The 16,455-nt window shown below is 37.5% G+C and overlaps 1 protein-coding gene across 11 annotated transcripts in view; it reads right to left on the reverse strand.

The window, feature by feature from the left end:
* The window catches only part of LOC134227993 (TLD domain-containing protein 2), a 671,450-nt gene that overhangs the window by 16,337 nt on the left and 638,658 nt on the right, over positions 1 to 16,455 (reverse strand). For all 11 annotated transcript variants that reach the window (XM_062709741.1, XM_062709737.1, XM_062709740.1 and 8 more), the window contains 2 exons: positions 5,954 to 6,113; positions 5,723 to 5,892 (listed from right to left, as the gene is read on the reverse strand). In XM_062709741.1, the coding sequence (XP_062565725.1) occupies positions 5,723 to 5,892; positions 5,954 to 6,113 (330 nt within the window). The remainder of the gene's footprint in view (positions 1 to 5,722; positions 5,893 to 5,953; positions 6,114 to 16,455) is intronic.

Below are 16,455 nucleotides of genomic sequence, written 5' to 3' on the forward strand. Positions count from 1 at the left end.
ATACCCACCTCAAAGAACGCTTTTCTAGAACAATATCTGTCGAGGTGAAAGTAAAGCAAAATGTGTGTCCCTGGTATAATTTCGATATCTGGAAACTTGGGAGGATATCCAATAACCTGTTTCAGAGATGGAAAAGAAACCGAAACGACCAACACATAAAAGATCTATTGGAACATGCTAATAGAAGGTTAGCAGAAGCCAAAAGACGTACCAAGTCTAAGTTTTACCAACAGCTCTTCTCTTCGAATAACCCCAAGCAGTTGTGGAGCCGAATTAATAATATCTTGGGCAACCGGTCCAGCAAACCTAAAATTCCTATACTTGAGGTAGATGGACTTCAAATAACAAATCCTGATGATTTGGGAAATGCCTTCAATAGCTTCTTTTCGTCAGTGGGAGAAAACGTCGCAAGAAATCTCAACTCAGATGGTGACCACAACAAATTTAGCACCATGGATTCATCAGTACGCTCAATGTTTTTAATACCGGCATCACAAGTGGAAATAACCAACATTATCGATAGACTTGAATGTTCAAAAGCAACCGGAGTAGATGGCTTTCCGATATCTGCTCTGAAGGAGTATAAACAAGAGCTTTCCAGCATCATCTGCACTAGCTTCAATGACAGTATATCATCCGGAATCTATCCTGATTGCTTGAAAAAAGCAATAGTATATCCAATCTTCAAAGGCGGCGATCCATCCAACCCTACGAACTATAGACCGATTTCAGTTCTACCATCGATAAACAAAATATACGAGAAGCTCTTGTCATCGCGTCTACGCTGTTTTCTGGAAAGTACTGCACTATTATACAAAAAGCAATATGGATTCAGGCAAGGATCGTCAACGGAAATGGCCGCTCTGGAACTTCTAGACGACGTGGCCAGTGCTGTGGATCAGAAGGGGGTAGCTGCAGTAATTTTTCTAGACCTGTCTAAAGCCTTTGACACAATTAACCATGACATGCTCCTGAAAAAGTTGTATACATATGGAATACGTGGTATTGCAAATGACTTACTGCGAAGCTACTTATCAGATCGACAGCAGAAGGTAATGGTATCCGGACACTCCAGTGATTATCAAAATGTAAATTGCGGCGTTCCCCAAGGTAGCAACATCGGTCCTCTGCTATTCCTAATCTATATTAATGATATAGCCAACCTTCGAGTATTAGGCCATCCAAGACTGTTCGCCGATGATACTGCCATTCTTTACAAAGGAAAATCTGTATCTGATTTGTACCTTGATATGCAGATTGATATGCAACTGCTGACGGCATATCTCGAAAATAACTTGCTGTCACTGAATCCGAAGAAGACTAAGCTAATGATTTTTGGCGGTACAGAAGATCAAGGTTCATCCAATCCTACACTTATTGTCAACGGTGAAACAATTGAAGAAGTGGCAAGTTTTAAATATCTAGGCGTGCATATTGATAGTAAATTACGGTGGGACGTACACATCCGGAAAATCATTACAAGCTGTTCATCGTTATGTGGAATATTACGTAAACTATCTAATTATGTACCGCGGCACGTGCTGCTGAAGATATATTATTCGTTTATCCATAGTCGGTATCAATATGGTATTGCTGTTTGGGGAACATCGTATAACACGTATCTTAAGGACATCCAGGTCCAGCAAAATCGATGTATCAAAGCGATATACAAATTACCATTCCTATATCCCACAAATAGCTTATATAATACCACGGAACATAGGATTTTTCCAATAAAAGGTATGTTCACTCTTCGAGTATGCCTTACTATGTACAAAATCATAAATAATTTGAACCTGCATCATAACTGGTCGTTTGCTTCTGCTATACATCAATACCGTACTCGGAACGCTCATTTGCTGCAATTAAGTGGGTTTAGAACTGAAATAGGAAGGAAACGATTTCAGAACATAGGACCGTCTATATACAACCAACTCCCCGATGGCATCAAAAACGCACAGCCAATCAGCCAATTTAAGAGTCGTCTAGAAGAACATGTGAAAAACAATATTGATAGATTTATTGCTCGTTAGCTTCATTTAAATGTTTATATTATTAGAAATGTTATAACTATTATATTAGCTAGTTCCATTGCTTACCATTCTCATCGGCCCTTTTAAAGAACAACCGTTCAGTAGGGACCGTGACTGAAAATCTATGTATTGTAAAAATGTAATAATAAATTGAATTGAATTGAATTGAATTGATAAATGTTCCGAATGTGTTGCCAAAATCGAATGGGGTATGTCTATTTTGTACCAGTTATGCAAGAAGGTGTATGTTACTACCCCTTTTTCGATAAAGGTGTTTTATTTCATGAATTACAACCTTAGATGCCTTTCGTCATACTGACTTTAAAAAGCAAACTCCTAGTCTGACGCTGTAAGTACATCAAAGTGGGTAATTCATTTCATGTTAAATTGTCGAACAATTTTCCGTTTGAAATAAGAAGAACTTCAAAACGAAATTACAAAGATTTTTTTTTAAATTCCCGTTGAAATCCAAATAAAATCTCATTGAAAATAAATGTTTGAACGGGTAAGGGTTGTTTAGCAGAAAGCCAAATGAATAAAGTTGTTTGGCCGAATATGTCGTTTGGCCGAACCCTCATCTCTCCGAAAATGTCTTTTAGCCGAAAGAGGCATATGACTGAAAATTTTTGACCATTTTTAGGGTGCCTTTTCTAAATTAGCTAGTAAAAAACGTAGAGCTATTAGATCAGTTAAAATTTTCATTGGAAGTGTAAAGGAATGTTAGTGTTATAGTCGAGAAGATATGTTGCGAAGATTATAAAACCTCGAAATAGGTTTTCTAAGAAAATTTTAATAGATTGGTTTCCATGTGGCATAAAGATCAAATTACTTTGGCGTTCTTTTTATGTTGGGGTTCATTAAGAATCCTAGTCATAAGCCAACACTGATTAAATAAAGCAAAACACATGCTAATAAGTGAAAACGAGGACCCGATATTTATTTTACGTTTTTTGGAGCACCCTGTGAATTTCAAATGCCTTCAGTTCTCTTTCTGTTACAATATGTTTAGTTTTTAAACTTGCAATGTTTGGTAAATACATAAGTATAATGACCATATGTAATGGATTAGTGTGGATATTGATGAGAAATGTGAAGAAAGCACTTGAAACACATCAAAACCGTATGAAGGAAAAAATTCTAAAATATGACTTTTATTCTATAAAATCTGCATTTTTTCAGGCATTTACCCTTACTCGCAACAAGTTGCATTCTATGCATAATCCTGTCCTATAGGATCAGACAAAAACTTGGACAATTTAATATCAAATTTGGATAATACAAAAGAAAGGCACCATTACCGATAGGTGGATTAATTTGGTTTTCGTGGGATCTCTTTGATCTCCGTGCTATTGGAAGGTGAGGCAGACATCGTTTAACTTATCGCAGAAGCGCAGCAGTAGACTACGAAGAAACAGCTTGTGCTTTGATTCTGGCCCTCGCCCTCGCCTCTCCAAAGCTATTGTCCCCAATTTTAAAATTTTGTGAATAAAACTCATTACTAACTTCTTTACAACCTCCATTGCACGACGATGGAACTCGAGGCACCTAAAAAGAAACCTTTCGCGCCACATCTGCTGGCTGTCACTGGTAAGACAGGTGGACTGAACTGTCTTGAATCTTTAGAGCCTTAATAGAGCCGTACCGGAATAAGTTTCAATTCCAAAGGAGGGAACTATCTTCGCTTTCAGAGAGAAGGAAAAATCTGTGATAGGAGGTATGTGATTTTGTAATCGAATCTGATAGCACATTCCCACAGACAGGAAGGGGAATGGTTCGGCTACTTGGGTTTGACTCGACAAATCGACGTTTAAAACATTTTTTACGAAATCACGTCGTTTTTGAATTAGTGCCAGAGAAATGGAACAAGAGTGAAAAAAATCTAACTGTACACAGCCCATGAGAAGAGTAATCTAAGAAAAATGGGTTTTATTAGCGAGATAAATTATGTTCAATATGACAGCCATGAGCTAACTATGTTAACTCCGGGGTTAATTATGGAATTCCTGCACCTTGATCTTAACTTCTCTTTTCTATTCACACAGTTATTATAAACTTCGTACATACGACTAATAAAGATATGGTCAAATATTCATGACAATTTTGAATAAACCCCTGCGTAAGTAAATAATATTATTATGGAAGTATTGAAGATAATTATTTCGGTGTTATTGCAAAGTTCCGTAAAATTCTGCTGAAATAGTGCCGAATTGGAAACAGCGCAGAGTTAGGGGCGATAACGATATTGCAAATAGGGTTGACCTCTACAAAACAGCATCCAAGAAGTGGAACGACCATTTCACATTTGAGGGGAGACTGTGGAGACTGGTCCCCTTTTTTCATTTCCGATGTATCACAGCCAAAAATTTGAAAAATACACGTGGTATTCGCACAGACTCTCTGAGAAAAATAGAATTTAACTTTACTGATGTGTGATATTCTGTAAATTGTTGTTGTTATTAATACACAATCGATTTTTTTGGACTGATATTAAAAAATGAATATTAAAATTATTGAAAACTTGGTTTGTTAAAAAGTAGAAATGTGCTTTCTGATTTTATGACTATTTTTCCTTCAAATTCGCATATTTTCCGATTTTCTGTGTGTAGTCATAAACGAGTTTTGTTATGAAATTCGACAGTTTATGCAATCTCAGAATTTAGGGAGATCCTTATTTTTTTTAAATCTACTCAATAAATATTTTATTAATCAATAAATATATTGTTATATTTTTTTTTGTTAGTATTAGTTATAGTTATAGTTTTATATGGATATACTAGGGGATCAAGTATCCCCTTATTTAGTAAACAATTTAAAATCTAAATACTTTAACATTGTTAAAGGAAGTTGAAATTGTTTCGATGTTTTGTACTGTGAAAGAATATAAAGCTTGATCATTGTTGGGAGAAGGTATTCAAATTTTACGTGGCCTTTAAATAGATCTCTAGAGAGTCCAAACACACAAACTGTTTTGTACAATCAATACAGTTGTTAATCTTAAAAATGAGACACTACATAATGATAATTTGCTTCTATACTAAAAATACCCTAGAACAGAATTACTTTGATTCTCGGCAAAACAGAGGAGGATCAAGTCTCCCCTCCTTCCCCTATGATACTTTCGAAATAAAAAATAATTGTGTAAGCGGTTCCTAGGTTGTACATCAGCTGGATTATGTGAGCCACTGAAAAAATGTTTAATGCGATGTGCCGTGTGCTTGACAGGAATGTGACTTTTGTAAGCCTACAGCGCTGATAACCGAGAATCAAGAATTATCAATAAAACACTTTATTGTGCACCTACCGAGTTATGGAAAACAAACTTTGCACGATAAAGCATTGAAGTAACCACAAGTAACACGCGTGATTAGCCCATTCAAACCAATAGAGCACAACGTACAGGTTATCGCCGGCTATGTAGGCAGTTCATTAGTAATTTATTTTTGTACAAACTCGAAAGATTATCGTTTTGTACAATGAGTCAGACATTGATTGGTTTCGCTAGACAGAAAAGTCAAAATAAAGCTGATAAGTTATTCCAATGATTGTGGTCAGTGGATTCAAATTCCTGTGAGGTACCCAATAGTATTGGACATTTTTTTTTGTTTCCCAGGCCAGTATAATGGCAAGCAATCGCCTAATATTGCACAATGATCCGAAACTAAAAGTGTAATAGCCGCAAAGATACTTACTCTCCAGCACCGATCGCCAAACTCTCCGGATTGCCCTTGATGAAGTAAAGGTTCTCCCCGCTCCAGTGGAACACCTTGAAGTGGGGATTGAACTTGTACAGCAGCGACTCGCCCGTTCCGTAGAAGTGGTCGGACACGTGCAGCGAGCAGGATGTGAGGGCACCAAACACCTAAAACAAAAGGAAACATTACCATCGATCGCTCCGGTATGTATGAATGCGAACTACTTACGTTGTGGTCCGTGTCTTCTATGACTATCAGGATGGGGCTCTCCAGTTTGTGCATCTTCCGGTACAGCGAATTCAGCGAGAATCCGTGCAGCGATGTGCTGAACACCAGGGACCACGAGTAGCCCTCGGCACGTGCTGGCAGGTGGCCACAGAGTTTTTCCCTGTTGAAAAGAAGAACGTTGAAGTTGATTAAAATGACGAAGCACTAGATGTGTACTAATTCAAAAGCCGTGGTGTCTCAGCACACTTGTTACCCTTTGGCCAGTGTCCTGGTTTATGAAATTTCTAACTTTTTCTCCTGTCATAAGACGAGTTTGAACAATCCCATTGAATTCCACCACTTAATTGTATCCTGACAGATACGTATTTCGACCTCAACAGTAAGGCCGTCTTCAGTGTCTTGTACTTGACTCGACTTGCACTTGACTAAGTCGAGTCAAGTACAAGACACTGAAGACGGCCTTACTGTTGAGGTCGAAATACGTATCTGTCAGGATACAATTAAGTGGTGGAATTCAATGGGATTGTTCAAACTCGTCTTATGACAGGTGAAAACATTCCACTAAAAAGCTCAAAATAATTTTCTTAACTTTTTCTGTTAAACTCATCTCTTATCTGATCATCGTTAAATTCACAAGAGTATAACTCAAGACACAGTCATACTACCATTATGCAGAGCATAGAGGATTTCACCAGATGTTATTCCTTAAAAATCCCGTCTGAACTGCTTACACCTTCATTGATAACAGATATTTTGTACAAGATACAATACAAGGCTATGCAAACTTGTTTCATCCCTGTATCATTGTTCTTTACTACCAGCTTTATATTATGATTTTTTGATTGGATAACAATTCAGGATTTTGGAGTTCATTAGAATTTGTTTATGAGTAATTACAAAAATTAGGCATCATCCCCAAAAAATTTAAAAAAGGTAAAAAGTGGTAACATACGTTTTTTTATTTACATGTAAATTTTTGGAATAATTTAATACCGAGTGAGGGAGAATTTATTGCATTTTGAATATTTGATGCCTTGTAAAAAATGATTTTTCTAATGACTGTTCATTGACTGTTCAGAAACGATTCTCATTAACACTAGAAGTACCGAGCCAAGATTTCTAACGAAAAGTACCAAGCTCGCAAAAAAACGTGGAGCGGCAACTTTGAGCACCCAGATCTCAGCCGTTTTTCAACAAAGCTCTTGATTTTTTTCACAGAACAATCTGTGGGATGTCAAAAATCGACTACTGAAGACATAGGGTTGCTGCTCCTGGACTTCATCTCATAGCTCCGATATTGGTCTCACGAAAAACAAAGCAATGAAAAGGTATTTGATTTGTTTATTATTTTTGTGATTTTTTTCAGCTGTGAGCACGCATGTTAGCAAAAAGAAGCGACGAAATTGGTCCCGTATTTCTTTGTATCGCGATGAGATGAATATATGTACAGTGAGATGGAAAACGGAACAGTTCCCCTATTACATTTTCAAGTAACTGCCATTGAGAACCAGCCGGATAGTTCCGTTCCACGTTTTTTCAGTCTGTTTGTGTCCATCCAGCATGTTGCATGCAAGTTATACCACACTGCTTGTATGCAAAATTATATGAAGCAGGAGAAACGGTTGTTCAGCCATGAAAATCTAAGAATTATTTTGTGATTTTCAAGAATATACGGAAACTGCAATTCCGAAAAAAAAAACATTCCAGGATCCTCCCAAAACAAAACCTAACGCGTTTCTAAAAGTATGGCGATTTTAGATGATCGATGCAAAGATGGGGAGGGAGGCGGCGGTTTGAATATTGCCAATATCCGCGTGATATAGGGTGATTCACTACTTGGGCCTATGGACCCGGTTCCCGGCTCACTGCACAGAAAACTAATGATTTATACTGTTTGGAAGCCGTAGGTTTATGATTGATAATTTTTAAAAAGTCTCCCATTTATCTTGCACAATACTCAATATTTGTCAACCACTTGTTTTACTCCTAATTGATCCAATTGTAGAAAATAAAAATGTAGATTTCAAAATTTCGCTCTCCGTTGCCACACCACTGAGCCGGAGTGATTCTTTCACTTTTACAAAACAGTATCATCAAATAAACACATACCTGAAAGTCGTCACAGTGCTCGATACAACCATTGCTTGATACTGTTAATCACCACACAATAATTATAAACAAACGCACTTCAATTCTTCCTATTTGATCGTTTCACTATAACTTATTTAAACATATTAGAATACATTTTAGAATGTATCCTCAAACCGAACAAATAATCACCTCGGCCTAAGAATTTCTAGCCGCACCGTGCTGCCAAAAGGCCAGGAGTATGAAAATGATCCTTTATCGTTAATAGGAAAACTGTCTAATACGTTGACGCTATCATGTTATTTATAATTCTCTCGGTTTCAAAAGGTGAAAAAAATATTGTTTTTAAGTATTTGGAAGAAATTTGGATGAGTAAATATATCTTCTCAACCAAATAAAAATGATTATGAATAATACCATCTGGCATCTTGTTGTCGTGTAACGTGCATGTTTTTGTTTACGTCGCATTTTCTACCGTCCCGAGAGAGAATGAGAATAAAATGTTGAGAGATTGAGTGAAATTTTGCTTAGGCCGGGAACTGTTTTTTTGTATGCCGGAATGGGAATCGCTATGACTGAAATGAGTGCTGCACCTCGTTAATTTAAATCAAATAAAAGCTTTTTTGAACGATATTTAGCACGAATAGCTATTTTTTAAGCAGAAGTCAACCTCATTGCAGTATTATACAGCCCACAAAGTTCAGGAAAAGTTGCTTCTTGTCATTAATATCAATCAAATAATGCAGTCGTACGCATGTTAGGCCGGGAATGGGGTAAGAAACCCTATGTTATGGATCCTTCTTTATTTAGCAGAACAGAACAATTTTTGAATGAGTACAACATGATAGTAAACAACCGATAAAAAGTGAATAAAAATTTTTAAAGTAGGTACACAATTAGTTCTTCATGCTATTCAATTTTGCATTGCTAACAGAATAATAAATCCGATGTTTTCAGAGGTAAGCCAGCCAAGGGCTGAAAACCTCTTTAAAAAAAAAAAAAAAAATCCGATGAATATTGAAAAATAATTGTTTATTCGAAGGGACGTTTGAAGGAATCACTGAAAAATACTCTGAGAGATCTCCTGGAGGAATCCCTGCAGGAACTTTAGGAGGAATTCCTGGAAAAACTCCAGAAGTAATTTCTGGAAGAGCTGCAGGAGGAAATCCTGGAGGAACGCCAGGAGTAATTCCTTGGTGAAATCAGGAGGGAATCCTGGGGGAACTCTAGTAGATATTTCTGGTGGAGCTTCAAGAAATTTTTTTGGAGAAATTCCTATACGGAGGAACTCCAACAAGGCATTCTTAAAGTAACTCCAGGAGAAATGTAGACTAACATTTGAGAAGGGTGTAACAGCCAAAATTTAATCCTTCTGATTCTTTGTCTACATACATAGCTATATATGTAGACGAGGAATCTGAAGGAACAAATTTTGGTTGTTACGCCCTTTTCAAATGTTGGTCTGGAAATTCAGAATTAATTCCTGGGGGAATTCAAATAGAATCCTGGGGTGAATCAGAATGAACTCCGAACAAAAAGCAAAATTAATTCATGGGGAATTCAGAATGAATTACTGAGGGAAATCAGAATGAGTTCCTGGAGGAGTTTAGAATGAATTCCTGGAAGAATTCAGGATGAATTTCTTGAAGAATTCAGGATGAATTCCCTGAAGAATTCAAGATAAAGGAGGAATTCAGGATGAATTTCTGGAGGAATTTAGAATGAACTCCTGGAGGAAAATGATTGCTGGATGAAATCCTGTAGGAATTCAGGATAAATTCTTGGGGGAATCCAGCATGAATTTTTTGGGGAATGAATTCCTGGGGGAATTCAGAATGAATTCCTGGGGTAATTGAGAATGAATTCCTGGGGTAATTCAGAATGAATTCCTGGAGGAATTCAGAAGGAATTCCTGGGGGAATTCCTGGGGGAATTCAGAAGGAAATCCTGTGGGAAATCAGAAGGAATTCCTGAGAGAATTCAAAATGAATTCCTGGTGGCCGTACACCAATTACGTAAGCAATTTTTGTGGGATTTTCAACCCCCTCTCCCCCCATGTAAGATTTCCCATACAAATCAATTTTTATTTATATTGAGCGTAAGAAAATGACCGACCCCCTCCCCCCATAAGTGCTTACGTAATTAGTGTACGACCCCCTGGGAGAATTCAGAATGAATACCTGAGGGAATTCAGAATGAATACCTGAGGGAATTCAGAATGAATTCCTGAGGGAATTCAGAATGAATTCCTGAGGGAATTCAGAATGAATTCCTGGGGGAATTCAGAATGAATTCCTGAGGGAATTCAGAATGAATTCCTGGGGGAATTCAGAATGAATTCCTGGGGGAATTCAGAATGAATTCCTGGGAATGCAGAAGGAATTCCTGGTGAATTCAGAATGAATTCCTGGTGAATTCAGAATGAATTCCTGGGAATTCAGAATGAATTCTGGGAATTCAGAATGAATTCCTGGGAATTCAGAATGAATTCCTGGGAATTCAGAATGAATTCCTGGGAATTCAGAATGAATTCTGGGGAATTCAGAATGAAATCCTGGAATTCAGAATGAATTCCTGGGAATTCAGAATGAATTCTGGGAATTCAGAATGAATTCTGGGGAATTCAGAATGAATTCTGGGAATTCAGAATGAATTCCTGGGGAATTCAGAATGATTTCCGGGGAATTCAGAATGAATTCCTGGGAATTCAGAATGAATTCCTGGGGAATTCAGAATGAATTCCTGGGGAATTCAGAATGAATTCCTGGGGAATTCAGAATGAATTCCTGGGAATTCAGAATGAATTCCTGGGAATTCAGAATGAATTCCTGGGGAATTCAGAATGAATTCCTGGGAATTCAGAATGAATTCTGGGGAATTCAGAATGAATTCCTGGGAATTCAGAATGAATTCCTGGGAATTCAGAATGAATTCCTGGGGAATTCAGAATGAATTCTGGGAATTCAGAATGAATTCCTGGGAATTCAGAATGAATTCCTGGGGAATTCAGAATGAATTCTGGGAATTCAGAATGAATTCCTGGGGAATTCAGAATGAATTCTGGGGAATTCAGAATGAATTCCTGGGAATTCAGAATGAATTCCTGGGGGAATTCAGAATGAATTCCTGGGGGAATTCATTATGAATTCCTGGGGGAATTCAGAATGAATTCCTGGGGGAATTCAGAATGACTTCCTGGGGGAATTCAGAATGAATTCCTGGGGGAATTCAGAATGAATTCCTGGGGGAATTCAGAATAAATTCCTGGGAGAATTCAGAATGAATTCCTGGGAGAATTCAGAATGATTTCCCTGGGGAATTCAGAATGAATTCCTGGGGGAATTCAGAATGAATTCCTGGGGGAATTCAGAATGAATTTCTGGGGGAATTCAGAATGAATTTCTGGGGGAATTCAGAATGAATTCCTGGGGGAATTCAGAATGAATTCCTGGGGGAATTCAGAATGAATTCCGGGGGGAATTCAGAATTAATTCCTGGGGGAATTCAGAATGAACTCCTGGGAGAATTCAGAATGAATTCCTGGGAGAATTCAGAATGAATTCCTGGGAGAATTCAGAATGAATTCCTTGGAGAATTCAGAATGATTTCCCTGGGGAATTCAGAATGAATTCCTGGGGGAATTTAGAATGAATTCCTGGGGGAATTCAGAATGAATTCATGGAGGAATTCAGAATGAATTTCTGGGGGAATTCAGAATGAAAACCTGGGAGAATTCAAAATGAATTCCTGGGAGAATTCAGAATGAATTCCTGGTAGAATTCAGAATGAGTTTCTGGTGGAACTCAGAATGAATTCCTGGGGGAATTCAGAATGAATTCACGGGGGAATTCAGAATGAATTCCTGGGGGAATTCAGAATGCATTCCTGGGGGAATTCAGAATGAATTTCTGGGGGAATTCAGAATGAAATCCTGGAAGAATTCAAAATGAATTCCTGGGAGAATTCAGAATGAATTCCTCGTGGAATTCAGAATGAATTCCTGGTGGAATTCAGAATGAGTTCCTGGTGGAATTCAGAATGAATTCCTGGGGGAATTCAGAATGAATTCCTGGGGGAATTCAGAATGAATTCCTGGGGGAATTCAAAATGAATTCCTGGGGGAATTCAGAATGAATTCCTGGAGGAATTCAGAATGAATTCCTGGGGGAATTCAGAATGAATTCCTTTGGGGAATTCAGAATGAATTCCTTTGGGGAATTCAGAATGAATTCCTTTGGGGAATTCAGAATGAATTCCTTTGGGGAATTCAGAATGAATTCCTTTGGGGAATTCAGAATGAATTCCTTTGGGGAATTCAGAATGAATTCCTTTGGGGAATTCAGAATGAATTTCTGGGGGAATTCACCGTGAATTTCTGGGAGAATTCAGAATGAATTTCTGGGAGAATTCAGAATGGAAATATATTTCTGGTGGAATTCAGAATGAATTCCTGGGGGAATTCAGAATGAATTTCTGGGGGAATCCAAAATGATTTCCTGGGGAAAATCAGAATGAATTCCTGGGGAAATTCAGAATGAATTTTAGGAATTCTTCTGGGAGCTCCACCAGGATTCCTTCCAGGATTTTCTTCAAAAAATCACCTTGTAGCTCCTCCAGAAATTACTCCTATAGATCCTCCTGTAGGTCTTCCAAATATTCTTCTATGATTTTTCAGGTGCTTTTCCAGGGTTTTCTTGTGAAGTTTTTTGGGTTTTTTTTCTTAGAATACCTTTAGGAATTCTACATGTTTTTTTTTTCAAAAAATCTCCGCCCATGAATTCTTAGAATAACTCATGTAGGTTACAACTTTTAGTAACAAATGTGAGAAAAAAAATCATTCGACAGCGATATTTTAATTTGGAAAATTCCCAGAGTTATCGTAGGAATTCCAGGAGGAATTTCTGGTGGAATTCGAGAAGGAATTCTTAGAAGAATTTCATGACGCAAGAGCTTCAGAGTGGAATTGTGCAGGAACTGCAGGAGAAATTGCTATAGGCTCCTCAGAGGGATTATCTGGCTGAACTTTAGGAGATGTAGAAACTCTCTAAGATCACTTTGTATAGCTCCTTCAGAAAATCCAAGAGGAATTCCTGGTTGAACTTCCCAGATTCCTGAAATTCCCGAAATTCATAAATTCCTGAATCCCTAATTTCACAAATTGTTAAATTCCCAAATTTCGAAATTTCTAAAATCGTAAATTCACAAGCTTCTAAATTCCTGAATTCCAAAATTCTTAAATCTCTAAGCCCTTAATTCCTAAATTCGTCGTCGCCCACAACCAGGACGTTAGGTAAGAAGATTCACGCCTCGATTGTATGCTATTCAACAGATGGTATCTATGCCTCCCATTCACATTATGTCGCTTTATACTTGTTCCGTTCGTACCCTAGCGAACGGCTTTCAATCTGTTGATTTTCAAACAATAACTTTTGTCTATCGATTATCCCTCGACCCTCATACTAAATAAATCAGTACACCCAAAAAACAAATCTGACAATTATTGAATAAAATCTGGGCATATACAATTCTGTAAGCTTTTTATACAAATATTGTATATTGTATCAATACAATAATTGTATTTAAATAATACAGATTTTGTATATGCCCAATTATTATACAGTTTCTGCAAGGTTCTTATGCAGAACTGTACTAAAATCTGCCATCCGCTGGTTAGGTGTATAAATCGCTAAATAAATCCTGAGATCTTCATCTCGATTGCGTTAATATTTAGCAGCACATACTTCAGGAGTGTTGATTGTCGATTCAATGTGCAACGAGTTTGTTTTCTTGTGGCATTCCTAGCCGGAGAAGCAGTGTAGACGATAGACGGTGATACTTTCGAGATGGTCGATGAATGTGTCTACCTTGGATCCATGCTAACGCCTGGTTACAATGTTAGTCGTGAAATACGAAGACGCATCATCTGTGGAAGTCGGACCACACCCGCACCAAATGTGTCATCTACAGAACGCTCATAAGACCGGTAGCTCTCTACGGACATGAAAATTGGACCATGCTCGAGGAGGAGTTGCAAGCATTCGAAGTTTTCGAGAGAAGTGTGCTTAGGACCATCTTTGACAGTGTGCAAGAAGCGGTGGCTTTGTGGTGGCGAAGGATGAATTACGAGCTCACCCAAATCTCTGGCTAAGCCCAAATTCATGGATATTTTTTTGCATATGTCTTGAAAAATCATGAAATTAGTCATGTCGCAGAATGGGTTTTGAATCATATAAAAAGTAGACACTTTCTCGGTGAAACCAACTTCCCGGAATGCCACGGAACCTGACCAACACCACTCATGTACCTCGAAATGGACTCTATTGAACATGTCTCGCGAAGTCATAGAGTTTGACATGTCGCAAGATAGGTTTCAGATCATATGAAAAAGTGATCACTTTCCCGGGGAAACTAGAAATACTAGAATAAGAGATCCAATGTTTCCAATTGAACAGTCAAAAGCGGTTCCAATTCGACTTGTTCACATTTTGCATCCATAAGAAGCAAGGAAAAGGTTCAAGTACTGCCAGTATTATTTGCCCGATTTCATGAATTTTCATACGTTGCCATTTCGGCAGATTTTCACTCCGGCGGTCTCTGGTTATAGGGTTGCTAGGGAAAACCAGCTGCGGAACCAACCCAAAACCATCCAGGAACCTTGATATAGGCTCTATTGTACATGTCTCGTGGTACCATGTAGTATGTCACACAAAAATATGAGTTTCAGGTCATTCTGTTAAAAAAAAATCTAAACCAATGCGACCTCGGTATTATTCCGGATTCACGTACAGGGCTGTTACAAACTGATATAATTCCAATCCGCGATTAACAAAATGAAATCCGCTACTACAAAAAACAAAACCGCGATAAGCAAAAATATTGGCCTTATCAACATCAACACATTTCAATGCAAAATTTCAATATTGTTGCTTTTAATCTAACGATCAGTGTTGGTAGAATCATACTCAAATCTCAATCATCGATGCTTCATGCACGTCAAAGTCAATTCAATGCAATCAACAATGAAGAAGAACACGTAAAAATCATGCAATGATGAAAATCGCGATTCGACTCATGAGCGATTGTCTAGACTATGATTCTGATGGGATTTGACTCACGCACGATTTGAATCGCTGATAAGATTTAAGATTTTGAGATTTTACCAACACTGACGATACTTTGAAGAATAGTAAAAATTAAATAATATGCCGCATGATGTTTTAAATGGTTAAGCATAAATAATTTCATGGTTCATAAATAAATATCATTACTAATAGCCTTGTCGAACTCCAGGCTTTATCACTCAAAAGTGTTTTGATGTCAGTTAACAGATTTAAATTTCACTGAAAATAAACATGACGTTTAAAATCAAGATACATTATTTTACTAGTTACATACTAGTACCAAGTCGGAGGGATTGCATCGTCTGTTGACCACCAATCTATTGCGATCAGTGGATCATCGGATTTGCAACCAACCGTGTTTTCCCATGGAGTCTCAATTTCTGTAATGTACTCAAGCAAGAGCAGTGTTTTAAAATGTCATTGGCATTCATTTGTCTAATTTCTCTAAACCTTTTTCAGAAGCACGATATCAAATTATAAGGTGTAACGAACTTATAGCGCTTAAATAGTGCTTTGTTTTTGTCTAACAGGACATTGCTGTTAAAATAGTCTGAGACGTGAGAGGCAAAATGTTATTCAAACGACAAGTGATATTTGGAAAAGATTCTGTTGTCAAGGCTCGAGCCTTAGCCTTATATTCAGGGCAATGTAGGGGACCAGGGGGCATTATGAACACCCGGGGCAGATTGAACACCCCCAATATTCTTGTTAATTCAATTATTTTTCTACTTTCAATGCAACGAACTCTATAATCCTTTTATAAACAACTAATTTATAGCGTAGAAGCCATTGTTTTATTTTCTCAGCGCACAAATTTGACAAAAAAGTTAGAATGTCTTCCAAATGGTTAAAAATTATAAGTTTCACCTCCCATAAAATAAGCTTTAGTTTACCACAGAAGATGATTTCTCAATTATTGGTCATCCCATAGCAAAATTCTGTTATTTACAGTGCTCTGGCATGCATTTGTGACAAGTTTCCTTGATTTTTTCAAAATTTCCAACAGTTTTTAAATTTGTTCACCTGTTGGGGCAAACTGAACACTCTATATGGGGGTAGAACTGACATCTTAAAAATTAAAAACATAACCTCAAACTCATCGAACTTGGCTTTCATATCGTGTTATCATGGTGCGGAATTATAAATCGCTATAAAAGTTCCAGTACATGACATAGGTATATACCATAGAAGCATATATATACCATAAAAGTCGCTGAAAATGCAACCAAAAAAGGAAGTGTTTTGTATAGATTTGGCAATCTCGTTGGCATGTTGATCGGTACAACCCATTGG

This window comes from Armigeres subalbatus, chromosome 3 (genome assembly GCF_024139115.2).
Source record: "Armigeres subalbatus isolate Guangzhou_Male chromosome 3, GZ_Asu_2, whole genome shotgun sequence".
NCBI lineage: Eukaryota > Metazoa > Arthropoda > Insecta > Diptera > Culicidae > Armigeres > Armigeres subalbatus.